This window comes from Eptatretus burgeri, chromosome 9, assembly GCF_056783735.1.
Source record: "Eptatretus burgeri isolate ZD-2024b chromosome 9, Ebu_testis_v1, whole genome shotgun sequence".
NCBI lineage: Eukaryota > Metazoa > Chordata > Myxini > Myxiniformes > Myxinidae > Eptatretus > Eptatretus burgeri.
In genome coordinates this window covers 32041010-32068308 of record NC_140969.1, presented here as the reverse complement: position 1 = coordinate 32068308, position 27299 = coordinate 32041010, and the positions used below count along the sequence as shown (strand labels likewise).

The 27299-nt window shown below is 41.6% G+C and overlaps 1 protein-coding gene across 2 annotated transcripts in view; it reads left to right on the top strand.

Annotated features, from left to right (window-relative positions):
• The first annotated feature begins 259 nt into the window (after positions 1 to 259).
• Positions 260 to 27299, top strand: part of LOC147019850 (meprin A subunit beta-like) — a 42796-nt gene continuing 15756 nt past the window's right edge. Inside the window, exons 1-9 of one of the 2 annotated variants that reach the window (XM_085894622.1) lie at positions 260 to 383; positions 3191 to 3212; positions 4104 to 4157; positions 4639 to 4682; positions 7079 to 7160; positions 12138 to 12255; positions 14828 to 15003; positions 18669 to 18890; positions 26503 to 26640. In XM_085894622.1, the coding sequence (XP_085750748.1) occupies positions 273 to 383; positions 3191 to 3212; positions 4104 to 4157; positions 4639 to 4682; positions 7079 to 7160; positions 12138 to 12255; positions 14828 to 15003; positions 18669 to 18890; positions 26503 to 26640 (967 nt within the window). In that variant the 5' untranslated portion in view covers positions 260 to 272. The remainder of the gene's footprint in view (positions 384 to 3190; positions 3213 to 4103; positions 4158 to 4638; positions 4683 to 7078; positions 7161 to 12137; positions 12256 to 14827; positions 15004 to 18668; positions 18891 to 26502; positions 26641 to 27299) is intronic. The other variant, XM_085894623.1, reaches the window with a different exon arrangement.

The following is a 27299-nucleotide window of genomic DNA, read 5'->3' as shown; positions in this document are numbered from 1 at the left end:
AATATTTGAAGGAGTTGAAAAGCAGAGTATATTTTAAACTGCTAAAAGCTGCACTTGTTTTTATTTTTACACGATGCCATTCTCAAACATTTTAATGAATTAGTTTTTGAAGTATTTGCAAATCAACTATTGCACAAAAACGTCCTCCTGCTGTAACCTGTGGATTTGCATATCAAATATTACACCCAAAATTCCTTCAGGTAACCCAAGGATTTGCATATCCATTATGATACGACACACAAACTTGTCACGCAACTATTGCCTATTTAACCATGCATGTAAATAGCTGGAAAGGCATTCGTAAATATACTTCGGATATTACTGACCTTGTCATGGAGCGTCTACTGTTTCACCTGTGTTTGCTTTGCATCACACAAGCTTTGGTGAGAACTTTTTGCTCTTCAATCAGAAATGATCTTCTTTTTAAGTTTTCTTGTTCTCCATTTTCCATGTGCACCCTTCATATGTTTATGTTTAGTTTTGAGAGAGTTATGTATACCTTCACCCGACGCAGGTGTGATTTAACCCAACAAATTGTACACCCTTGCCCTGCACAGACGTGATGTGTTGTGATTATACTGTAGTTGATAAAGTTATAAATGTATAGTTTTGATGTAAGATTTTTATTTTAACCACTTCAATAAACAAGACATTAATATATACGAGTCTGAAGGCGACGATGGTTGATGAGCGGTATTTGACGATGTAGATTGTTTCATAAGTCAAGGATGAGACAATGTGATAATGTTTGACCAAGTTATAAAAATGATCAACATGATGTGGTACGAGTGGCAGGTTATTAGCTGCAAAATGTCGAAAACCCGGTTTCGTTCAACAACTTTCAAAATTTGACCTTTGCATAACCTTTAAAGGTCCCAAAACAATGTTGTGGACATTAAAATAAGGAAACAGGTTACGTGCTTTAGCTTAATGGAGTTAGTTCGTCGAAGAAGGTCGAAAACCCGGTTTCGTTCAACAACTTTGAAAATTTGACCTTTGTGAACTTTAAAAGTCAAAGGTCAAGGATTATGACCTTTGGTGAAAAAACTTCCTCTGGAACATTCCAGGAACAATATAACGTCATATAGGCTATATGGCATTTCACACTCCTCGGATTATCCATACTTTGATGAAATCAGCGTAAAAACAAACTTGAAGGGGGCACCACGGGCAAGGTGTTCGAGATAGAGAAAAATGGTTTGAAGACTTTAGGTGGGGAATGACCTCATGATTATGCATAAAAAAATCTTGTCATCCCAGCTCTCAAAGTTTGGGCGGTCGTCTGATTTTTATGTCAAAATTCGAAATTTTCTAAGTTCATGACCTTGTGACCTTGACCTTGGGACTAAAATGAAAAATCGAGCTCCGTGGGGCTATGCAGGTGGCATTGGGCTAACAAAATACCGAAACCCCTGCCAAATTCGACAAACCCCCGAGGAGAAGATGCAAATTGAAATCGGCTACCCCCTACAAACACAATTTGCAATTTTCTAAGTTCGTGACCTTGTGACCTTGACCTTGTGACCTTGACCTTGGGACGAAAATGAAAAATCGAGCTCTGTGGTGCTATGCAGGTGCCATGGGGCTAACCAAATACCGAAACTCCTGCCAGATTCGACAAACCCATCGGAGAAGAATTTTTTTAATGTCAAAATCGCAATTTTCTAAGTTTGTGACCTTGACCTTGGGACGAAAATGAAAAATCGAGGTCTGTGGTGCTATGCAGGTGCCATTGGGCTAACCAAATACCGAAACTCCTGCCAGATTCGACAAACCCCTCGGAGAAGAATTTTTTTAATGTCAAAATCGCAATTTTCTAAGTTTGTGACCTTGACCTTGGGACGAAAATGAAAAATCGAGCTCTGTGGGGCTATGCAGTTGCCATTGGGCTAACCAAATACCGAAACTCCTGTCAGATTCGACAAGACCCCAAGGAGAAGATGCAAATTGAAATCGGCGACCCCCTAAAAACATGTTTTTTGGGCGTGGCTCCACCCATAATGGGTGGACCACGCCCATTTTCAGGAAAACACTATTAGACCATGATATAAACCTCCCACCAAAATTTCATCAGGATCGGATCAAAACCCACAGAGCTATGCTCGGGACAGACAGATAGACAGACAGACAGACAGACAGACACACAACAATAACGAACATGGTGGTCACTTATATATTTTTCGTGAAAATATTTTTTCGTGATCCAATTATATTTTTCGTGAAAATATTTTTTCGTGAACCAATAATGATGGATAAACAATGAAGAGTTGTAAACAAGATGTCAAAAAAGCTAAATGATTATAAAAACAATGATTTCACAGGTAATATTTTATCATTGATTGTAAAGAGGATCAGGAATCATAAGATATAGTTTCACAGCAGTGGTTGGTTTTAGAGAAAGCCCATTCCAGTTTTTTCCTCAATCCTTGGCTGAATACAAACATGGCAATGTGCCCATTTGAGAACTTTTTCCATGAATTCTGTTCATTAGCTCTGCCACCGAAGGTGGACAGAGGTTATGTTTTCATCTCTGTCTGTCTGTTACTTCGCAAAAAATATTTTACCAAGTATGTTGGTCTGTCATGTCTTTTCGTCTGTTTGTCACACGATTTTTGTCCACAGTTTTAAAGCTATTGTTCTGAATTTTTTTGTGTATGTAGATGGTGAACGGCCAAGAGCAACAACACGTATTTTTTGCTCAAGATCAGAATTGTTTAGATGATTCCTTACAATTGAGAGATGGGGCCAAAAATGATATACCATACAGTGTAGTATGATATCCAAAAAGTTATTGAGTTATGACAAAACTAGGTGGATGAGTTAGTTAGGTGACAAGAACAAGCCAATTAGATTTTGGTTCAGGTTCTGATTCAGATCTAGCCTGTCAGTGGGATACAAAACGTAAACTGTTCATCCTGGTGGAGATATCCTCTCTACTGAATGCCGTTCTAGTTTTGTCTTTGTCAACATAAGCAAACATGTTCTTGGAAACGTTTCTCCCGAAGAATAGTTACCTGTCCTGTGCACGTGAACACACAGCCGAACTTTGTTAAGATGAACCCGAATATTTCAGCGAACGAGAACATTTACTTCGAACCATTTCTATAAGCAAGGTTGTTATGCAAGAATACAGCAGAACACGAAGGAATGCCTCACTCACACTGTTTTGTGCAAATATCTTGTTTTTCAGCCCATAGATCACTCAACAACAGGTAAAGACTGAATTTGAATTCCATACAAATGTTGATTGTTTTGTGTTATTTTGTGGTGGTGGAATCTTTTGAAGGGGTGAATTTTACAAACAATTGCCATGTTATTAAACTGAATTAAACTTTTATAGGAGTAACTTTAGTTAGCATATGGCTAACAGGAAAGGTGAGAGGATGTCGACTCACCTTTGAGCTCTCTCATCTGGGCTTTATTCCAAGGACAGCTATGAACTATCATCCTCAGATACTTTGCAGGCAAGACATTGAGCATGCCTATCTTCAGAGGTAACATTTAGGCTGTTGTCCTGTCTGATATATTTCACGAAGAGAAGGAAAGGATGCCAAAGTGCCCTTTGAAAAGAGTCGGCCTTTATGTGTTGGTTCCCTGTCTGAATTATTGCCAAAATCTACAGGGGCACTTCATCAGGAGCTTTGCTTTGCTTCTGTTCTGTTTGATCGTCTTCCTTTGATCATAGAATATAATCATATCATATAAACTGTTCTGTTTGATCGTCCTGAGATTAGGTTCAGGCAGTCTCACAACAAGGACTTCAGCAGGTGGTGTCTGTTGACTTCCCATGAGATAGTCATGCAGGTCAGACATTTGTAATTTGTTCCATTTGCTGGGGATATCTCATGGACTATTTGTCAAAAACATTGAGGGATCTTTAGCTTCTACCAGAAGAACAAAACATCATAGTCAAGTGCCCGGATTAATGTCCAATCTGAACCTTTGCTTGTGAAATAGCAAGATGATAGTTTGTAGTCAGGGTGGGAATATTGATGTACCTAACCATATTCACGTTTGACTGGTTTTGGAATTTCCAACATGTTTTACTCAACAGATCACCAAACTGGAAATAAAACAACAAAATGTATTTTGTGCCTTTCCAGCAGAAAGGGATGTTTTTGCCATTGAGGATCGTGACCTATTTGAAATAAACGAAGGTAAGGATGACGCCAGAACATGGGGAAACTCTCACAGGTTTTTTTATTCAGGTAATAAATTAAACATTGGGCAAAAATACTGAAGACTGCTGTTTAAACCAAAAGCATGCATTTGATTGAGTTGTGGAATGTGGAACATTGTTTTATCCTGATTAATAGAAATTGTACACCTATTATTCTTTAAAAAAGACCTTTTTGGAAATGACCTGAAAATGGCATTTTTCTGTGATTAGTTTTAAGCTGTTCATATTTTATCAAAAAATATTGCAAATACCAGAGCTCTTTGTGTAAAGAATAAATTGTTCAGGGGGTTGGAGAAGTATGAACAATCACGTTTAGAAAAATCAGGTCGGTATGTGAGAGTATCAAGAAGTAAAGTCTTATAAAGGTGTTTGAATTTGAAAGAAAGATAATGATTGAAATCTTGAGCAGATTCGATGTCATTGTTGATCTGATTTCACTTTCCATCCCTTTTGCACAGTGCTCGATCTGAATCTGTTTGAAGGAGACATTAAATATTCCGAAGTAAGTTATTCCATCATGTCACATCAAACAATCAAATACACAGGTCTTCATCATGAATTATGCACACTGTACTCGTCCATAATATTCTCACATAATCTGATGATAATAGTAATCATACTATGCATAATTTGGTGTGTCTGTGTGTGTGTGTGTGTGTGTGTGTGTGTGTGTGTGTGTGTGTGTGTGTGTGTGTGTGTGTGTGTGTGTGTGTGTGTGTGTGTGTGTGTGTGTGTGTGTGTGTGTGTGTGTGTGTGTGTGTGTGTGTGTGTGTGTGTGTGTGTGTGTGTGTGTGTTTGACTTGTAAGTACGAACTGTTTGACGCAATTGGTAAAAGCTGTTGCTTGCACTTCGGGGGCGACGAGGAAGGTTTTAGGTGTTCTCTGGAAAAGTTGAAAAGTCTTCACTCGTTAAGCCAATTATTCCATTTACTTGAATCGCTCAAGGACATCGAGTTGGAAAAGGAAGAAAACTGACACCAAATGCAAAGAAAATATTTTTTAATTTTGAGAACAAAACGAGCACAACCAGACGGTTTTGTAACTGGCTTTCTTTCCCAAATCCCCTTCGTCTTCATTGCACAGTTTAAGATTCCAAATGTTGATTTAAAAACATTGGGGCAATACCCCTGGGCACTCACCTGGTAGCGGCTGGATAAGATAACCAGGGAACCACTGGTAGGCATGGATGACCCACGAAATATGTAATGCAGAAGAAAGTAAATACAGATAGTTTTTTTAATGCTGTGAACAAACTTTGGTACATCACCAGTGATAAAAGTTGTGGTCAAGATTCATCAAAATTTTGTGTGTGGTTTCAGAGAAGAAAGGAAATACATATTTGAGGGGGGGGCAACTCCCCCCCCCCCCCGTATAACTTCTTACAACCAAATTCTTTTTTAATGGTGTGAACAATCATTGGTACATCATGGGTGATGAATGTTTCATCAATCAGGAGTGGAGAGTCTCCCGCTCTTCATACATAAACGGTTAAACTTTGGTGCTCCAATTTTTTCTGCTTAATTTTAAAAATGTAGTTTTGCTAGAATTGGAACCGTATTCTGAAAGAGTATGATGGTCATTAATTTCACCAACTCATACACTTCCTTTTCTGTAGGTTATTGTGATTTTCCTTTCCTCCCTCCCTCCCCCAATCCAACCCCCCCTCCACTACGCTCTCCCTCACCTATTTTTATCTCTGCTACCGAAGGTGAAAGAGGTTCTGTTTTCACCCTTTTCTGCCTGTTTTTCTGTTTGTTTGTGTACAGGATGTCTTAAAAAGTTGTGGACAGATCCAGATGAAATTTTGTCGACAGGTTCGGTGTGTGTGACAAGGACGAAATGATTAGATTTTGGTGAAGATCCAGATTCGGATCCAACTCCTAGAATTTTTAAAGTGAATCTTCACCATTGAGAGATCGGGCCAAAAATGATATATATCACAATATCTCAAAAATTTATGGACGATTCGGACGAAATTTGGCGAACAGGTTGGGTATGTGAGAAGGAAATATGTTAAAAATATGTTTCTGCTTTATTTCTGTGCCAAAATGTTGCTTTCTCACACAACTGATTTTTAATGATCTTGATGTAACATGCAACAAAAGTTGAAGATAGATCAAAATTAGAAATATTATGAACAAGTAAAAAATACATAAAATGTCCGCCCCCATTGCTTTAATAATTTTGCTGTGTGGAGTTAATGGGCAAGCCCATATTTATGTACAACTAACATGGCTGCCAGTGTACCAGTCAGCCATCTTTGATCAGATCACAAAATAAAGTGAGATGCCCATGTATGCCATCATGAACTATGCTTGTGCTACGTTTGAACAAAATCGGGCCATGCATGTCTGAGAAATGCTTGGAGACATATTTAAGTCAGAAAATGGCCGCCAGTCGGCAATCTTGGATCTGATCTCGATAAGAAAAATGACATGCATACGTAAACCATTATTTTTTATCTGTCTGCCAAGTTTGAACAACATCGGTAAATGCATGTCTGAGAAATGGTTGAGGACGTGTTCAACATTGGGTTTTTTATGACTAAAATGTCGCCGGTCGGCCATCTTGGATCTGAAATCCCCCAAAAAATGACGTGCATATGTACACCATCACGTGTTGTCTTTTTGCCAAGTACAAATAAAATCGGTCCATACATTTCAAACATTTGGTTGCGTACGCATGGTTGCACGCACGAACACGAAAATCAAGACCAAATCCATAAGCCACCGTTTCGGTGGTTAATAATTTCACTGTAATGTAATTTTAGATGTTTGTTTTGGAAGAATACTTTAAATACAACATTGTAGAAGAATGTCATGCTACAAGAGAACAGGGTTTGAGAAGAACCTTCTTCTAAGGAGGATTTTTCTTTCATGTTCTGTGTGCTATCTCCAGGATGGGAAGTACAGAAGTGCAATCCGAAATAAAACCATGCATTGGACCAACGTCATCCCTTATCATTTGGACAGCAGTCTTGGTATGTCACCTTTTTACGTCATCGGGAAAATGTGAAAAACAAGGCTATTTTAAGACATGAATGAATTTTTAAAAATAATACAAATGTTTACACGAGGTGGGAAAGCCAGCCAGCCATTCTTTATGTTTACACAAGCCAGCCATTCTTTATCAATGGTTTCAAATGGAGTGCTTGTTTGAGTTCTTAAACCACGTAGTGAGCTCTGTACAAGAAACTCGGTAACTGAACACACCCCCAGCCCATTGACGAATTGCAATCTCTCTGAGCTGAGCTGTACAACCACGATGTATTATTTATGCACTTAATCTGGAGTCGTTTTTGCTTCATGTATGTAAGCCAGGTTATATATATATATTTTGCAAGTGACGTAGCAAACTGTTGCCAATTTACCACACCTAAATAAAGGGATGAACAATTCAGAGTGGGCGCAGGACTCCAGTCAAATGAATTAATATTTCGCTTTTAGCCTGAGTTGTAATTGCTTCATGTACATATGCCAGGTTATTTCTATTTAGCGATTGGATGTCAATTTACCCCGTCCAAATAAAAAGATGATCGATTTGTAGAGTAAATGAAGGTTTTTGTGTGTAACATCAACGAACGACTACTGTGGGCATCGATTGCAGGATCGCACCAAACGGTGATAATACCTACCATTACAATATGGCCAAATGATGAGTCCTTCAAATTTGCCATTCAAGAAAACCAAAAAGATTTAACATGGAGATGTGCTTTGAAAAGCAAAAATGTTGTATGTAGAGAAATGTTTTAAAAACGAAAAACAGCGTATACAGAGAAATGTTTTAAAAACCAAAACAGTGCATGTAGAGAAATGTTTTAAAAACCAAAAACAGTGTACGTAGAGAAGTGTTTTAAAAACCAAAAACAGTGTATACAGAGAAATGTTTTTAAAACCAAAACAGTGTATATAGAGAAATGTTTTTAAAACCAAAACAGTGCATATAGAGAAATGTTTTAAAAACCAAAAACAGTGTACGTAGAGAAGTGTTTTAAAAACCAAAAACAGTGTATCCAGAGAAATGTTTTTAAAACCAAAACAGTGCATATAGAGAAATGTTTTAAAAACCAATAACGGTTAATATAGAGAATTGTTTAAAAACCAAAAAACGGTGTATATTGAGAAATGTTTTAAAAACCAATAACGGTGAATATAGAGAAATGTTTTAAAAACCAGTAACGGCATATATAGAGAAATGTTTTAAAAACCAAAAAACGGTGTATAGTATATATTGAGAAATGTTAAAAAAACAACCAATAAAGGTGTCGAAAGAGAAATATTTTAAAAACCCCAAAAAGTGTATATAGAGAAATGTTTTAAAAAGCAATAATGGGGAATGGAGAGAAATGTTTTAAAAACCAAAAACGTTGTATATAGAGAAATGTTTTAAAAACCAATATGAAGAAAATTGATAAATAATTTTAAAACCAAAAAACCATGTACATAGAGGAATGTTTTAGAAACCAAAACACGGTGTATTTGGAGAAGTGTTTTAAAAACCAAAAAACAGTTCATCGAGAAATGTTTTTAAAACCAATAACAGTGGATATGGAGATATGTTTTAAAAACCAAAAAAACGGTGTATATATAAATAAAAAAATACAAAAGACCCCACAGACCCTGAGGTTCCAGAAGACCCAGAGAATCCAAAAGACCAGGAAGGACCACAACTCCCCAATGACCGAAATGATCCAGAAGATCCAGAGGACCCAAAAGACCCAGATGACCCAAAAGTTCCCGAGGACCCAGAACATGCAAAAGTTCCCAAGGACCCAAAATAACCCAAAAGACTCAGAGGACCTAAAAGACTCAAAAGTCTCCAAAGACCCCAAAGACTGAAAACCTCCAAGACCCTGAGGACCCAAAAGACCCAGAGGAAGTAAAAGACCCTGAAGACCCTGTGGACCATTTGAAACTCCACTATGAATGGATGAGGTGTGTGTGTGTGTGTGTGTGTGTGTGTGTGTGTGTGTGTGTGTGTGTGTGTGTGTGTGTGTGTGTGTGTGTGTGTGTGTGTGTGTGTGTGTGTGTGTGTGTGTGTGTGTGTGTGTGTGTGATGTTTTTTTGTGGAATTCTGCAAGAGCGTTCTGATATGGAATGTGACACACCAAAATGATCGTCATGACCTCCTGAGTTGAATATCCGTTACATTATCCGTTGAAAATCCGTTACAATTCCCATGTTTTAAACGCACGCCATGTTAAGGCAAATAAAGCAGCTTAAGGCCCAGTCACACCTTGACGTTTTAGCCAGCTTATGCCGATTTTTGAAAAAATTTGTGTAAAACGCTGGTACACGTCGAATACGTTGTGGGTAAGTTTTGATAACATTGAGAGCACGCTGAAAATCACTGCCATACATCGTAGTACGCTGGCTTTAAACGTTGAACTTTTGGGTTTTCCTCGAATTTTTTCATGCTTGAAATTTTACGACGTATGCCGGCGTATGACTCACACGTTCTGCTACGCTGGCCATAAGTTGTAGGCACGTTATGGAATCGTTGACACACGTTGAAACACGTTACTTGTAAGTTACTCATAAGTCAAAACACGTCGAGGTAATGTTTAGCGTACCCAAAACTTATTTCTAACCTATGAGTAACGTTTTGTAAGCACGCTACACGAACGTTGTTCACACTTTGCAACACTACTCCTACCACCAACATCGAAATCAATAAATTCTCTCGAACTATTATTACGACTACTAATAACATCGACATCACTAAATTCTCTCGTACTACTACTACTACTACTACTACTACTACTATTACTACCAACATCGACATCACTAAATTCTCTCGAACTACGACTACTACTACTACTACTACTACTACTACTACTACTACTACTACTACTACTACTACTCCTACTAACATCGACATCACTAAATTCTCGCGAACTACCACTACTAATAACATCGACATCACTAAATTCTCTCGAACTACCACTACTATTACTACTACTACTACTACTACTACTACTACTACTACTACTACTACTACTACTACTACTACCACTACCACTACTGCCACTGCTTCTGACATTGACATCTACTTAACATGCAGTCTGGAACACTGACAGATTCATCTTGTGAAGCCCGTTTGTATATACCAATTCCCCTAAACGCTGCCAAATCGCCATTATACGGTAGCTGTAAGTTAGAAACACGTTCAGTAAGTTCTGTGGTCGTGCGAAAGACGCCAATCGAATTCGTCTACTTACGCCAATGTGCGTTTGAGATACGTTCCATATAGGTTCAAAGCACGCCACTAATAGGTTCAAAGCACGTTACTCTTAGGCTAAAAATTAAGTTTCGGGTATGGTAAACATTACCTCGACGTGTTTTGACTTATGAGTAAGTTACAAGTAACGTGTGGCCGACGTGTGTAAACGATTGCGGAGCGTGCCGAGAACTTACGCCAGCGTATGCGGAACTTGTGAGCCATACGTCGAGTACGTTGTAAAATTTTCAGCATGCTTGAAATTTCACGACGTACTAGACATACCACGTAATATGCCAGCATACTTCATTGTTTTTCATCGTGCTCCTAACGTATACACAACTTACCCATACCGTATTCGACGTGTCCCAGCGTTTTAGACACATTTTTCGTAGGTCGGCATACGCTGGCTAAATTGTCAAGGTGTGACTGCGATTACGACACTTCCAATTTTCAGGCGGTTATGATTTAAATCTGCGTGCGGCAGGTTTTTAACAGAGAACACCACGAGTTCGTTGGCGATACGTGCAGCGCGCTATGACTAAGTTAAACTATCGTTGGGCGTAGGTCGTGAACGCCGACAACAGGCTAAGCATTCGTTGGTATAAGTTATCTTTAACACAACGAAACGTTCTGTGCCCGTGACTAATTCGTTATGCATACGACCAACACGTTATGAATACGACCAAAACTTTAAAAAAAACCTCAAAACTTCAGCGTACGCCAACGTTTTACGTTCATTTTTATACGTTGCTATTCCTGGCTAAAACGTCAAGGTGTGACTGGGCCTTTAACACGGCATGGCATTCTAATTACAAAATAAATAACAAAAGCATTGACAACATTGTAACATAGTATAAACCAATTAAAACTAATTGTATTTACAACAACAATAAGAAGAATAGTATCATATGGCAATAATAATAACGAACATATAATCCTGGCGCTGGCCGCAAGCACAAGTGGGCTTAGTGAAAAGCAAGCTAATGCTCAAGCACTACAGCAGGCGGGTATGCAACAAGGCTGTGAAGACCAATGTTAAATTTGATTCATCGGACGAATGGGCCCACTTGTCATGTTGAAATATGAAGACGCCACCAACTGGTATAGCTGACCAGCAGGTAGGTGTCAAGTCAATGTTTTTCATTTGGGACTGCACAGTCATCATGTACCAGGTGTTGCAAGCCTGGTGTTGGCTAAGTGGTTTGGGTGGCGGCTTGGGATCCTAGGGTCCTGAGTTCAAGCCACGTTGGCCGCTGAATTAAATACACCAGGAGGTTGACTCAGCCTGTCATCCTTCCGAGGTCGGCAAAGTGAGCACCAGTGTACTGGTCAGGGGACACTGCATCAGCGGCATAGCCACGTCCCAACCAATGATGCAACCAGCAGCCACAGGCTGCACTCGATAGAGAGGGAGAGACCAAGTATTAAATACCCTCCAAAGAAGGAAGGGGGAGTGGTTACACCACGTGACTGTAATATGCACATTTTGTGAGATTTCAACAATGACAAATGACTCTTCCATGTATGAATGTTATAGTTTGTAATGTATTTCATTTTCATTTATCAAGTGAACTTGGTAGATCTGCATGAATTATTTTTTAAACGTTAAAATTGATAAATTCTCCACTTTGTGTGTTTCAAGGGGTGTTTATGTTCCATTGTGGTGGTGGAAATGGGGCTGGATGTTGTAACCTGGTGTACAAGCTGATGTTGAAACCATATGTTCATTTTGCAGATCACAATGCCATGGGAGTCATTCTGCAAGCATTTGACATGTTTCGCCTCAAATCTTGCATTGACTTTGTACCCTGGACAGGCGAACAGGATTACCTTTCTGTGGTGAAATACTCTGGGTATGGAATGTTATCGAAGTTATTGAGAAATTTTACAAACGCCAAGAGATATATCTATAATCTTTACCACAATAGTTGCTCCCCAGTCCATTATCCTGTTTGCAAAGATTATGTTCACTGATCCATGTCAATGAAGCCATTGCTGTTACTCCCATAATCCTCTTGGGGACATCACAACGTCACATATTTTATCTTCTGGCTGAGCCATTGAAACAGCTATAAGTATCCTGAGGACATCGAAATGAGGTTAGGTGAAAACACAAAAGCCTGCATGGTATCATCAGTGACAACAGGAAAGTGGGACTGCAGGACCTTTGTCTATCTATAATTCCAGCAATGTGTGTGTGTGTGTGTGTGTGTGTGTGTGTGTGTGTGTGTGTGTGTGTGTGTGTGTGTGTGTGTGTGTGTGTGTGTGTGTGTGTGTGTGTGTGTGTGTGTGTGTGTGTGTGTGTGTGTGTGTGTGTGTGTGTGTGTGTGTGTGTGTGTGTGTGTGTGCGCGCGCGTGTCTGTGACCGCTGTTTCTCGACAACCACTGGTCTGATCTAATTGAAACTTGCCAGCTATATTGCTGGGGACCTGAGTATGTGCCTTTTCAAGGTTTGATATTAATCGGACAAGTGGTTCCCAAGTTATGGCCATTTATTTACCAAACCAATAACAGGACACGTTGCTGCGTCGGCGTGCCCGATGGGGAAGAGATCCTCAGCCGCGTTCCCCATTACGGGTTACAACGTACGGACTTCCGGATAGTGATGACTTTCTGTATTCTAATAATTTCTCGATTTCTTATGCACATTTATAGATAAACACAATGTCCCAATCCAGTCGTCGTCTATGAGAGCGAAGGAGCGGCCTGTGTGGTTGTTTGAAAGTTGTTGTTTTTTTTGGGGGGGGGGGGTTGCACGTACGGCCACACACGTACGGGCACGCATGTACGGCCACGCATGTACAGGCACTTGAGAGCGAAGGAGCGGCCTGTGTGGTTGTTTGAAAGTTGTTGTTTTTTTTGGGGGGGGGGGGTTGCACGTACGGCCACACACGTACGGGCACGCATGTACGGCCACGCATGTACAGGCACTTGAGAGCGAAGGAACGGCCTGTGTGGTTGTTGTTTCTGGCACGCGGTTTGAAATTTATTTTTTGTTTGTTTTTTTGCACGTACGGCCGCATACATACGGGCACACACCAGTTAAGATAAATTACAAGACCAATTTTTTTCCCCATTTTATAAAGAAAATTCCAACACTCAATAAAGTTAAACAAATTAGGGAATGCAACAAGGAGACTTAAAATGTTCCTTATGATAATTCACACACCAGTGTTTGTGTTTGTTTGTTTGTCGCACTACTCCTCCTAAAGTTCTGACCCAATTACATCCGGACTTGCTGCATAGGATCAGCATAACCCCAATTAATGTATAGGGGTGTTTTTATCTTTGCCGGTGGTTTTTGGGTGGAAAGGGGGGGGGAGGGGCGCAAATTCTCCATGTAAATGTGTATCGTATAGCACTGCCCCCAGGTGGGGGAGGGTATTACAAGTCCCCACCATTTACAGAACCTATTCCTGTCCCCACGTTTTGCAGTGCAATGAGGTGTTTTAAATTATAAGCAGTAGGTATGTTTTTGCTTCATGCATGTGACCGAGCCATTATCAGAGAACAGCTTCAGCATCGGCGAGTCTGGGAGTGCAATCAGGCAAACTGGCAGGCACTGCAAGCAGCCATTGCACTTCAGGACTGGTCTGCTATATCTACCACCCATGATATTATCTCAGCCTGGGAATTCTTCCACAGACACCTGCTCTCCCTTTATGCACAATATTCATCCCATCTCGTCTTCAGTTATCATACCCATACTCCTGCCCATTGTACACTGAATCATGTGGTGAGGCAGTTGCTTTGAAACAACTTGCCTTCACTTCCTGGAAGGCAAATCTGACCGAAGGCAATCTCAGTTCATTCCACAAAGCCCACAACAAGTGGGTGTCCGCTCTCAGGAGAGACAGAAACAACATCTATCCAACCTCAACACTGATCTTTCAAACCGGCATCCCTCCTCTAAAACCTGGTGGTATGTTGGCAAGTCTATCTTTGGAGTCTGCTTCCCCTCAACCACTTCCCTCAATTCCAATGCCTTTAAGGTCAATGGAATTTCTCATGGTGAAGCCGAATCTCTGGGCCTATCACCTTGCCATCATGGAGAGTTCGGTGGTCTCTGTCTTCCACTGCCTCCTTTTTAGCCTTGCATGTATTTTTTCTTTTTTTTTCACATGACTCCTTTTGCATTTTCCTCATTTTGATTCTCCAGACTCACTGTGTTGTTGCTTAACACATGGGAACAGAATGGATGGGTTGGGTACATAAGATTTGGAGGCAAATGAGGTACACGAAATGAGACATTCTGGTTGAGCTCGAGCAGGGTCGGCAGTGATGTCATTTGAGTTAAAGGAGCAGATGAGGGGAGCATACACAATAAATGGACTTGACAAGGTGCTACCGTGACTTGGAAGAAGGAGACTGGTGTTTTACAGGATACTTCCTGGGATACTTCCTTGAAACATGTTTTGTCTACAGGTGCTGGTCCTATGTGGGAAAGCAAGGAGGACTTCAGAAACTCTCAATTGGCTCTGGATGTGACCACATTTCCATTGTGGAGCATGAGCTACTACACGCACTTGGAATCTGGCATGAACAGTCTCGGGCTGACCGTGATGATTATGTCACCATCCAGTGGGACAACATTCGGCATGGTAAATGACAAAGCACCACTCACAGCATCTGTTGCCACATTCTGGTTTTGTTCATCTTTTTAGCAGCGTCTCGCGGAGCGAACGCTGATCATAAAGAGCTCGGTCTTCTTCTTCTTCTTCTTCTTCTTCTTCTTCTTATTCTTATTCTTATTCTTATTCTTATTCTTATTCTGCTTCTACCTTAACCTCAAGGACTCGGCTCTTGTATATACAAGGTCCGGATCTCCTGAAATACTAAGCACATGTACACATTCTCGCATTGACGGTGCCTTTTGAGAGCGTCTATCATGAACTTTTAAATATATTTGGACATTTGCTTGAAAGTTTCGAAAAGTTCACATTACTATTTAAAGATTATTCCATTTATCGTATTGTAATTTCGTAAATACACGATATATCGTAAATACGTAAATATATTATGACGGGTTTCGCTGTTGGCTTAATCAAGGCACGTGACGAAATATCCGAAGTTGTTGTTTTTATTTTTTATTTTTATTTATTTTGATTTAGCCGACAAAACCTTTAGGACGCTGCTCTTAGACACATTTGTCCTTGTTTTTTTCTCACTCTCGTGTGTATCATTGGTTGTTATCTCCATATGCGGGTTTCAGAAGGTGGAACAGAGCCCTCTCAGGTCTCAAAGTATCCACCTCCATGTCTGTGTGTATGTGTGTTTGTGTTTATATATGTGTGTTTGTGTGTGTGTGTGTATGTGTGTTTGTGTTTATATATGTGTGTGTGTATGTGTTTGTGTTTATATATGTGTGTTTGTGTGTGTGTGTGTGTGTGTGTGTGTGTGTATGTGTGTGTGTGTATATATGTGTGTGTGTGTGTGTGTGTGTGTGTGTGTGTGTGTGTGTGTGTGGGTGTATATATGTGTGTGAGTGTGTGTTTGTGTTTATATATGTGTGTGTGTGTGTGTGTGTGTGTGTGTGTGTGTGTGTGTGTGTGTGTGTGTGTGTGTGTGTGTGTGTGTGTGTGTGTGTGTGTTTTCACACTTATATGTTTATCTATCTATTGATAAATGAACAGTTGTCAAGGATTTCTCCTGCCTGTGGAGTGAAATTGATAAAATAAAATTGACAAAGGCAAAACAAGTGAGGAGAGAACAAGAGGGGGTAGTGGGTGTAATAGCAGTGGGAAGAGAAGAGAAAGAACCTTCAGAGGAGGTACATGTAATGTGATGGAACGGAAGGGCATATATGGAATCCTACTAAACTGGCACACCTGTTAAATAGATAAGCACCTGCTGCTACCTGCATAACTACTGTGCAGCAGGTATGTATGCCATCTTTGGCCAACCAACTCCCTTCCTTCTTCTCAAAGATATGCTTTTCTATTGCTGTCTTATGTTTTGTTATTTTTCTTACATGCAGGACCACCAACAACCACATGTCAGTCTATCCCTGTAATTCCTTACAGTCTGTCAAGCAGGATGCTCACTACCAACTATGTACATCTATGTACACATCTCTCTATCTTTATTTCATTTGAGCCCTTCATTACAACACCAGACCATCTGACACTCACCCAAATAAGGCTTTATAGCTTGTGACTCTGCCATCATTGAAATGTCATAAAATATGAGGGAGCAGATTCCAGGGAATCACATTCAGTTTTGTTTCCTGCATAACTGTGTGTGTGTGTGTGTGTGTGTGTGTGTGTGTGTGTGTGTGTGTGTGTGTGTGTGTGTGTGTGTGTGTGTGTGTGTGTGTGTGTGTGTGTGTGTGTGTGTGTGTGTGTGTGTGTGTGTGTGTGTGTGTGTGTGTGTGTGTGTGTGTGTGTGTGTGTGTATATGTGTTTCATTCATCACATTCAGATGAGACACATCCAGTATGAAATCCCATGATACGGAAATACCTTCAGTGATGTTCACTTTCTGTAAATGACAAGTTTATAATTTTTATAATTGAAGTACAGACATGAAGGAATATGACCAAAAATGGCACTGCAAATTCAAAAATGAGAGAAAGAGTGGTTTGACCCATTGTGGTTCTCAAGGACTCATCTTACTTTTTCTGACATCTTCAACCTGCTCCAAGTCTCCTTGATGGTGTTCTGTCATTTTGCCTTTCATGGAGGCTTGCAAAAATAATAAACCAATGTCACCCGCAGGGTGACCCGTATCTTGCCAAAAGATGACCACGTGTGACTTCTTTAAGGTCACACTGAGATGAACAGAGCTGCTCGCCACCAGGAGCGGCTCCTTGAGGAATATCTGCCTACGAGAGATTCCGATGAGAATCGTTCTACAGAGTAACCATGAAAAATATGCTTTTGCCTCATAACGTCACCAAATGACGTCATAATGTCTCAAGCTTGACATATCTAGAAAGCACTCATCGAGGTGTTCAATTTGAGGTGCTACACGAGATGGTTCCTAAAACTAGAAAATTTGACCTTGGGGTCAAATATGTTTGACCTTAGGTGCTAACCATGAAGGTCAAGGCCAATCGCCACCAAAAGTTAATCAGCTGAGCGCCAGACCATGAACTATATACCCATGAAGTTTGAAGACGATCCGATCAAAATTACTCAAAAAATAAGGGTTTCGTCGACTCCCCTGATTTGTGATAAAGTGACCTTGACCTTTGACCTTGACATTCAAAATTTTATGTGCTGAAAGGGACCTCTATAGGCCTCTGATATGCGAAGTTACAAAAATTTCCAATGATAACTGTGCTCTGCAGAGTGATTTATACGTGATTACAGACCAAAAAAACAAAAAAAACATATGAAGGTCAAGGCCAATCGCCACCAAAAATTAATCAGCTGAGCGCCAGACCATGAACTATATTCCCATGAAGTTTGAAGACGATCCGATCAAAATTACTCAAAAAATAAGGGTTTCGGCGACTCCCCTGATTTGCGACAGTGACCTTGACCTTTGACCTTGACCTTCAAAATTTTGTGCGCTGAAAGGGACCTCTATAGGCCTCTGATATGCGAAGTTACAAAAATTTCCAATGAAAACTGTGCTCTGCAGAATTTTTTATACGTGATTACAGACAAACAAAAAAAAAAACATACAAGCTGACTAACATATCTTGCAAAAACTTCGTTTTGGCAAGATAATAATTTAAACGCTTTTCAACAACCTGATTTCTGAAAATAAACTTATTACCTCCACCACCGAAGGTAGAGAGGGTTCTGTTTTCACCCCTCTCTGTTTGTTTGTTTGTCTCTTTGTTTGTCTGTGTGCTGGATATCTCAAAATTTGGGGACAGATCTGGATGAAATTTGGTTGGCAGGTTGGGTGTGTGACAAGGAAGAAACGGTGAGATTTTGATGAAGATCTGGATCCGGATCCGATTACTCGAATTTTTTAGTGATTCTTCATCTTTAAGTGATGGTGCTAAAAACTATGACTAGCACGATATCTCAAAAAGTTGTGGACGGATTCAGACGAAACTTGCTGGACAGGTTGGATGTGTGCCACCATGAATTGATTCGCTTTTGGTGAAGATCCGGATCTGGATACGAGAATTATTGAATTTTGAAAGTGATTTTTCACCATTGAGAGATTGGGCCAAAAACGATGAACGGCATGATATTTCAAAAATGTATTGGGCCCGATATGTTATCGTGCATCAGACATTACGTGGCGGAGGTATGCCATGCGCTCTTCTGAGTGCCCTTCTAGTTTCATTATTTTTTCCATACAGGGAGATGGCGCAACTTTCAAAAGAATACCCTGCAGGAATCTGACTCGCTGAACGTGCCGTATGACTACTCATCCGTGATGCACTATGGCTCCACCGCATTCCAGACGGCACCAGGTCTCAACACAATAATAACCAGGGACCCAATTTTCATGGACTTCATTGGACAGAGACTGGATATCAGCGAGCTGGACCGCTTACAGCTCAACCGAATGTACAACTGCAGTGAGTGTCACATAGAAAATCCTGTATGTTCATCATACTAAATCCTGCTGTCAAGGTTTGCCAATTCTTGGCCTGTTCACTTTCCAATCAATTTGTAGAAGTCATTCATTCCCTCTTCTTGTTTTATGATATTCATTTTTTTTCTCAGCTGTGCTCATTTAATAATGTTTGTCCATTCTTTTAACTGCTCTTTACAAACAACGTATTTGAATGTTCTGCCCTTTTTAAATACTGATAAATACTGAGAATGAGACAACCGTAAGAGTAGAAGAACTGTAAACATACAAATAATACATGAAAGTAGCTTTCTTCCTTCATCAGTGTTTGAAAATGTGTTCTTCTCCTTCCTCTTCATCTCCCAACTATCCTCCTCCCCTTCCTCTTTGTCCCTCAACCACCTTCCTCCCTTTCCTCTTTATCCCTCAACCATCCTCCTCCCTTTCTTCTTTGTCCCTCAACCATCCTCCTCCCCCTTCCTCTTTGTCCCTCAACCACCCTCCTCCCCTTCCTCTTTGTCATCCAACCACCATCCTCCCCCTCCTCTTTGTCCCCCCACCACCCTCCCCCCCTTCCTCTTTGTCCTCACCCCACCCTCTCCCCCCTGCCTCTTTGTCTCTCAACCATCTTCCTCCCCGTCCTCTTTGTCCCCAAACCACCCTCCCTTCCTTCCTCCTTGTCCCACAACCAGCCTCCTCCCCCTTCCTCTTTGTCCCCCAACCACCCTCCCCCCTTTCTCTTTGTCCTCCAACCACGCTCCTGCCCCTTCCTCTTTGTCCTTCAACCACCCTCCTCCCCTTCCTCTTTGTCCCCAAGCCACCCTCTTCCCCCTTCCTCTTTGTCTCTCAACCATCTTCCTCCCCGTCCTCTTTGTCCCCAAACCACCCTCCCTCCCTTCCTCCTTGTCCCACAACCAGCCTCCTCCCCCTTCCTCTTTGTCCCCCAACCACCCTCCCCCCTTTCTCTTTGTCCTCCAACCACGCTGGTGCCCCTTCCTCTTTGTCCTTCAACCACCCTCCTCCCCTTCCTCTTTGTCCCCCAACCACCCTCCACCCCCTTCCTCTTTGTCCCCCAACCACCCTCCTCCCCTTCCTCTTTGTCCCCCAACCACTCTCCTCCCCCTTCCTCTTTGTCCCACCACCACCCTCCTCCCCTTCCTCTTTGTCCCACCACCACCCTCCTCCCCTTCCTCTTTGTCTCACAACCATCCTCCTCCCCCTTACTCTTTGTTCCCATCCATTATCTTCCGATCTCCCCAATCCCCATCTTCCTCTCCATCAACTCCACATCTCCTTTCCCCCAACTCCAATCTTCTTCTTCCTCTCACCACATCCTCCCACTCCTCTTTCCCAAAACTGCTCATAATACTTTTGCTTGAAGATTACACACATTCATTCTTATTGGGAGAAATTTTACAAGATATTGCATCATCTTAAGCAAGAATGATCTGAACAAAAGAAAACACACATTGGAAGAAACAAAAAAGGTCTATAACCTTTAAAAAAATGTTTTTTTTTCATTTTCTTTAACAATATACTGTCCATTTTCCATTTGATCTCGGCTGGCCCATGCAATGTAATAATTCTGCTTATCGCCTGATTCAAATTGTCATTTCATTTTGAAATATCATCGTGTGTGTGTGTGTGTGTGTGTGTGTGTGTGTGTGTGTGTGTGTGTGTGTGTGTGTGTGTGTGTGTGTGTGTGTGTGTGTGTGTGTGTGTGTGTGTGTGTGTGTGTGTGTGTGTGTGTGTGTGTGTGTGTGTGTCCCTGGACTCTGTCCTTTTCTGCTGACAAGGTGGAGAGCTTGCTGTCAAACCTCGACTCAGATTCTGCAACCGGCCCAGACGGCATCAGCCCACGTGTCCTAAAAACCTGCTCTTCTGCTCTTGCTCACTCTCTCTCTGTTCTATTCATTATCTCATTTGCTCAAGGTCATCTGACATCTGCTTAGAAATCAGCAAACATTACTGCCCTGCATAAAAAAGGTGCAAAAACAGATCCCTGCAACTACAGACCAATCAGCCTTCTCCCAATCATCAGCAAGGTTATGGAATCCATCATCGCTTCAGACATTAAATCCTTCCTCTTCTCCAATGGCCTGATTTCCGATCATCAATTTAGTTTCAGACCAGGTCACTCTAGCCTGGATTTGTTGCTTCTGCTCTCCCAACAATGGATGGAGATCCTCAATGCCAGACATGAAATCCGAGCCGTATCCCTGTACATATCATATGCTTTTGACACAGTCTGGCACACTGCCCTGCTCACCAAACTTTCTTCCTATGGTATCCAAGGCCATCTCCACTCATGGCTCGCAGACTTCCTCTCCTGTCACAGTCACCGTGTGGCCCAAAATGGAGTTCTTTCATCCCCTCTTCCTGTCCAGGCTGGAGTTCCTCAAGGTAGCGCTGTTCTTTTTCTGGTTTTCATCAATGAAATCTCCGACTCTCTGGAAAATCCTCTCTATCTCTCTGCTGATGACTCCACCCTCTGCTGTACCATCGGTCATCCCTCAGACCGGCAAGCAGCAGCTTCTTCGCTCACTGCAGATCTGGATAAAATCACAAACTGGTCCAACACGTGGAACATGTCTTTCAATCCGGACAAATCTCACACTCTCACTATGTCTCTCCGAAAGGACCGTTTAGAAAACCCCCCCATCCACTTTTCAGCAATCCGCTGGAAGAAGTCCTTTCTTTTAAGCTTCTGGGTCTCACTATCTGCCATGACCTTTCCTGGGAAAGCCACATTTCAAACCTCGCCTCCAAAGTCAGTCACCGACTGGGAATCCTCCATCGTGCAAAGCCTTTCCTCGGCCCACCTGAGCTCCTGACCACTTACAAAGCTTTTGTCCGCAGCCTGATGGAGTACTGCTTTCCCCTCTTGGCTGGCGCTCCTACCTCCCACCTTTCTCGGCTTCACGCTGTGGAAACCAAGGCATTTTGGATCATTGACATCTCCTGCAATGAGGCTGAGTCTTTGGCCCTCTCACTCTCTCACCGCAGGCTTGTCGGTGGTCTTTCTGTCTTCTACCGTCTCCTCTCCAGCCTCGCCCCCCCTGCTCTCTCTGCGATTTGTCCCCACCACATTTCCGCAGGGCGCTCAAGGTCTGCCAACAACCCCCTTCTGGTAAAACTACCAAAATCACGAATCACTGCTCACCTTCACTCTTTCATTCCTCTTTTTTTCCCGCCTTTGGAATAAACTCCCTCACTCTATTCAATCCCATTCTTCCCTTCAAGCCTTCAAAACAGCTGTTCACCACCACCTCTTATCATCTCCCATCCAAACCCTCGATCTTTTCGACCCCCGATAATCCACCCAAGCCCACCTCCTTCAAATTCCCTGCTTTCCTTCCTGAAAGTCCCTGTAATGTCCATCTTGTATTCCCCATGTTCCCTGCCCCATCCCTTTCCCTTCCACAGATCTCTTAATGTCTCTGTTCCCCACTGTTTTGTCCTTCCCACTCCCACCTGTCTTGTCTCATGCCCCCCCCCCCCTTGCTGTGCGTTGTGTGTTCGCTCTCACACGAGCCTCGACAAGGTATACAAAATAATAAACAAATAAATCTCCCAGTTCCAGAAAATAATTTTATTGGCTCGTGTTTCAATATGTCACCTGACTCGGAATGGAGAAAATGCTTGTTCTTTTTTAAATCAAGAAACATATTCAACTGAACATGACATCATTCCAAGCAGATTCTCCAACAAATTTGTTTGTAAGAAAGGACATGGACAGGAGGTGAACACATCACATCAAAACATTTTATACCATCTTGAAAATGTGAGCAAAAATTGCTTTTCAATGGTTTGATTCTTTGTTATGAAAGGTAATCAATACACTATTTCCTCCTTTGATGTAAAATAACAAACATATACGACTTACAAGTAACTGTTAATAATTATTATTGAGAATTACAGTTTCCATTCACACAGTTTTTATCAGTCTTGGAATACAATCACATCCCCAATGTGCCAAGGACGTAAACACTTTCACCAACTTGGTACAATAGACCAGGAAACGTGGAGGGCCAAATCACATGCAGTCAATGGGACAGATCCATACCTATTCATGAATAATGAGTTTGGCACAAATACCATCATGTGCAGGTTTGAGTGATCTGCCCAGGTATTTCATTCATTTGTTTTGGATATAAAACTCATGAAAGAGCAAGGTGAAAGAGGATTAAAAAAAAACACAAGTGGGGCCACAAGTGGACCCAGTCTGCAGTGAGTATGGACTCACGATTTTTGACCCCTTCATGTCTCCAAGCAGGGCCAGGTTAAAGAGTCCGTGGGCCTGAAGCCCACGATCCTTTCAGCCCCCTCGACCCTCTAATTACCGCACGTACCACGCACAGATATGAAAAGTATCACTCCAATCCTAAATGTAATACAACCCAGACGGAGATCGAGCCAGGAGAGAGCATGCACAGAGTGACAATAAACTACTTTATTAATTATAATACATAAATAAGTAACCAATACATAATTAATTACCGCTAATTAATCATTTCTTAACCTGTTTGATGGTAGATCACAGAAGCGTCCCGTCGTCTCTTGCTGATGGAGACTTCCTCAACAATGTCATCAAATGATGGGGATGTGATGAATGTGTTCTGAATTGCAAGTACACAAATGGCATTCAGTCTTTTCTTGCCCATTGTTGTTCACAGATGATTCTTCACCTGTTTCGGAACTACAAAGGATCTTCCCCTTTCTCCTGAATGCAGGGATGCACATGTACATTGTCAGACAAATGTCAATGTTGGGGAACGAATAAGACAGGCTGAGATCCCTCGTCTTTTTTAGCATCTTCTTTCGCAGATGTTAGGCTGTCCTTGTTATGAATAACTGACTTGAAATGGCAGAATTCATCTGTGAGGCCCCTTTCAAATTCCCATGGATAAATGTGCATCAACTCACCAGAAGCATTTATTATCTCTGTGTGGCTAAAAGAGCTAACTTTGCATATGAATCCAAATTTTCTGTCCAGTGCTTCGTTACGTCTGATTGTTTGATGATGATCGTTACGTCTGATGATCACAGATTGTGGAGTGAGTTTGCATGATGATTAATGCCTCTCGTCCCCATCGTCTCACCTCCGTCACCGGCTCTCCAAACATTCTCTTCTTTGTTTTTGTCTCCCTGGAATCGACCCTGTCGCTGTCTATCTCCGTTAGACGTTTAGCTTCAACCTAAAAAGTGTTAAAGTTCCCTCAGATCCCAGAAACAGTATTAATGAGTGATTTAAACAGTGTGCTAATCATGCCCAGTTCTACCTGAATGTTTTGAAGTTCTTTGCTTGTTGTGTTAATTCTTTGAAGGATTGTATCCCACAATACAACCACGACAGCCGTCTCGAAGTTGTCCATGGTTCTGCTTAACTGGCAAGCCTCAAGTTGTGCCATCTTAGGAGTTTCTCGTCATGAGAAAAATCCCTTACAGTTATTGTGTGCACACCTGAACTCATGTCCACCGACAAGGCCTTCTTCCGCAGTTTAATGCATTACTGCTCTCAACTCTGGGCTGACTCCCCTGCTTCAGATCTTGGTCAACTTGATGCCTTGGAAACCAAGGCCTTTCAAAATCATGGGAATTTCCCATGATGAAGCTGAGTTCTTGGACCCATCACTACGCCACAGCAGACAAATCGATTGTCTGTCCATCTTCTACCACATCCTTCCTGGTCATGCATCCTCTGCTGTTTCCATGCTTTGTCCATCACAGGTTTTATGCAGAATACACACTGTCCACCATCAACCACCTTCTGGTGAAACGCTCAAAATTCAGAACCACTGCTCACGTCCACTCATTGGTTCCTCCTTTTTCCACCTGTGGAACCAACTTCCACATTCTTTTCAATATCATTCTACCCTCCAGGTCGTCAAGACAGCTGGTCACCACAATCTCGATCAGATTGTCCCCAATCCAAACCATGATATTTTCTATCCTCGCTAACCCCCCCCTCGCTCCTCAACCTCATCTGACCCAAAGCCAGTCCATATTTCCAGTTTTCCACCTGAGAGTTTCCTTCTGTATCCATCTTGTCCACCCTGTGAATCCTGTCCTGCCCTCCATTCCTCCCCACTCCCATTGTTTCACCAAGTTTACCTCTGTCTTTGCTTTCAACTCTGCTGTTGGTGTTTCTCCCCTCTCTGTACACTTTGTTTTTAGATCCTCGTAGAGGATCTCTAAGTCTTACTCACGTTGTTGTTCTTCTTGTGGACTGTTTTGTTTCACAGCCTACAGTTTTCATCGAAACTTCCTGAAACTTGGCATATATATATATATATATATATATATATATATATATATATATATATATATATATATATATATATATATATATATATATATATATATATATATATATATGTAAAAATACCCTGCGCAGACATAAACCATCTCCGATTTTGGAAATTCTTCCGAGAAAAAAAAGTTGACGTCATATCGCCGCTAATGGAAATCGCCTATACCATTACCTCCGAAACTAGGCAAGCTGTTTAAATTTTGTTTGCGGGAATCAAGCCGGGCATGAGCACAGATAATTAATTTATCGCAAACCTGATACATCACAATGACGTCATATTCGTTTTTATGACGTCATCATTAAGAGGACGAGGATCTTAGCTCATTCGAGCTTGTTTTACTGCACACTCTGGGCCGTAGAACAGAACAAATCAGGATGCAACGCAACAAAGGAAACAGGAGGAGAAAGGGGAAACAGCAACAGCAGGGTGGAGGGAAAAAGTATGCGGATATGGACGAAAAATGGATGCATGTAATGACGAAGGGTAGAGGAGAACACAAAGGGTGGACAATATGGATACATAAGAAAAATTTTGTGGGGGGTGGGGTGGTTTTAACGGGTGTAGAAAAGCTCATGATTTTAGATGGTGATGATTTGAGATGGTGGTGAAAAGCTGACTTGAAGATCTCGAGGGAAGAATGAGATTGAAGAGAGGATAGAAGTTGGGTCCATAGGTGGAAAAAAAGGAGGAATAAATGATTGGCAGTGAGCAGTGGTTCTAGATTTAGACAGTTTCACAAGGAGGGGGTTGCTGGTGGACTGTGTGTGTCCTGCAGATACCTGAGGGGGGACAAAGCATGGACAGAGCAGAGGGTGCAAGATTAGAAATGATGTGGAAGAGGACAGAAAGGCCACCAACCTGTGGGCAATTGGTGAAGCGATCGACCCATCGACTCAGCTTCATCGTGAGAAATTCCAATGACCTTGGAAGCTTTTCTTTCCACGGCATCAAACTGAGCAAGATGTAAGACAGGGGAGCCAACCCAAAGGCGAGAGCAGTACTTCATTGAGCTGCAAATGAATGCCTTGGAGGTGGATCGGTGCTTGCGTATGGCAAGGAAACACTTTGCACGATGGAGGATACCCAGTCGGTGCCTGGCTTTGGAGGCCAATTTTGAAACCACTGTTCCTTTTGTCCTATTGTGTCCTGATCCGTTCAGTGTACTCGTACTCATTTTCAACGAGCCTCGACAATGCTTAATTTAATGCCAACAATGCTAACAGCTTAATTTAATTTTGTTTCATTACTTTGTCCTGACAATTATGCTCACTCACTGACAGCATACCACCCTTTTGACCACAGCTTCATCATTGGCCTTGTTGGACCGATGTACCTTTGATGACGTCACCATCTGTGGCATGGTGCAGATCGCAGCCGATGATGCTGACTGGCATTGGGTCTCTGGAACCACTGAAGATATTTTCACCAGTGAAATAGATGGTGAGTTTAGACCTGTTATCATCCTCAGTTTCTTTTACTCCTTTAACGGCCACCAATATCCCACCTTTCTTGTGGGGTCGGCCAAGGATAGCTTGGACCAAGTCTAAACGAACCGGTTGGCCAAGCCTGACATTCGTCTAGTTAAGGCAGGAATTTGGAATTTGGCCAGGGTGCCGGTGATAGCTCGCCTATTCTTCACGAAGGATACCATGGGATATTTTATATCCAAAAACGAATGCTGGCAGACGGGATACGCGTTTAACATCTATCCGAGGAATGTCACACACATTGATGTGTCACCATGCCTGTGAATCACTCCAGGATGGCAGTGTATAGCTGAGTCGGGATTTTCATCAAAGTTTGACACTTTAGAGGCGAGAGTGGGTATCTCTCAGGCTCGGCCATCCTGTCAGCCTTATCCTCCTCAGCTGAAATCTTTTTGAAATGATCAATTTTACATGTGGTGTTGTATATCCAGTTTTCTATGAGTTAACAACAGCTTTAATGAATTGGTTAATTATAAACGAGGGCTTGAGAAATTGTGCTTGTTTTGTAATCTTGTTCAATCGCAATTATCTTTAAAAAAATGCTATATTGTACACAATTTAACCAAATCTCAATGTAACAAAGCCTAATTTAAAAATTGGTTGCAGAACAGC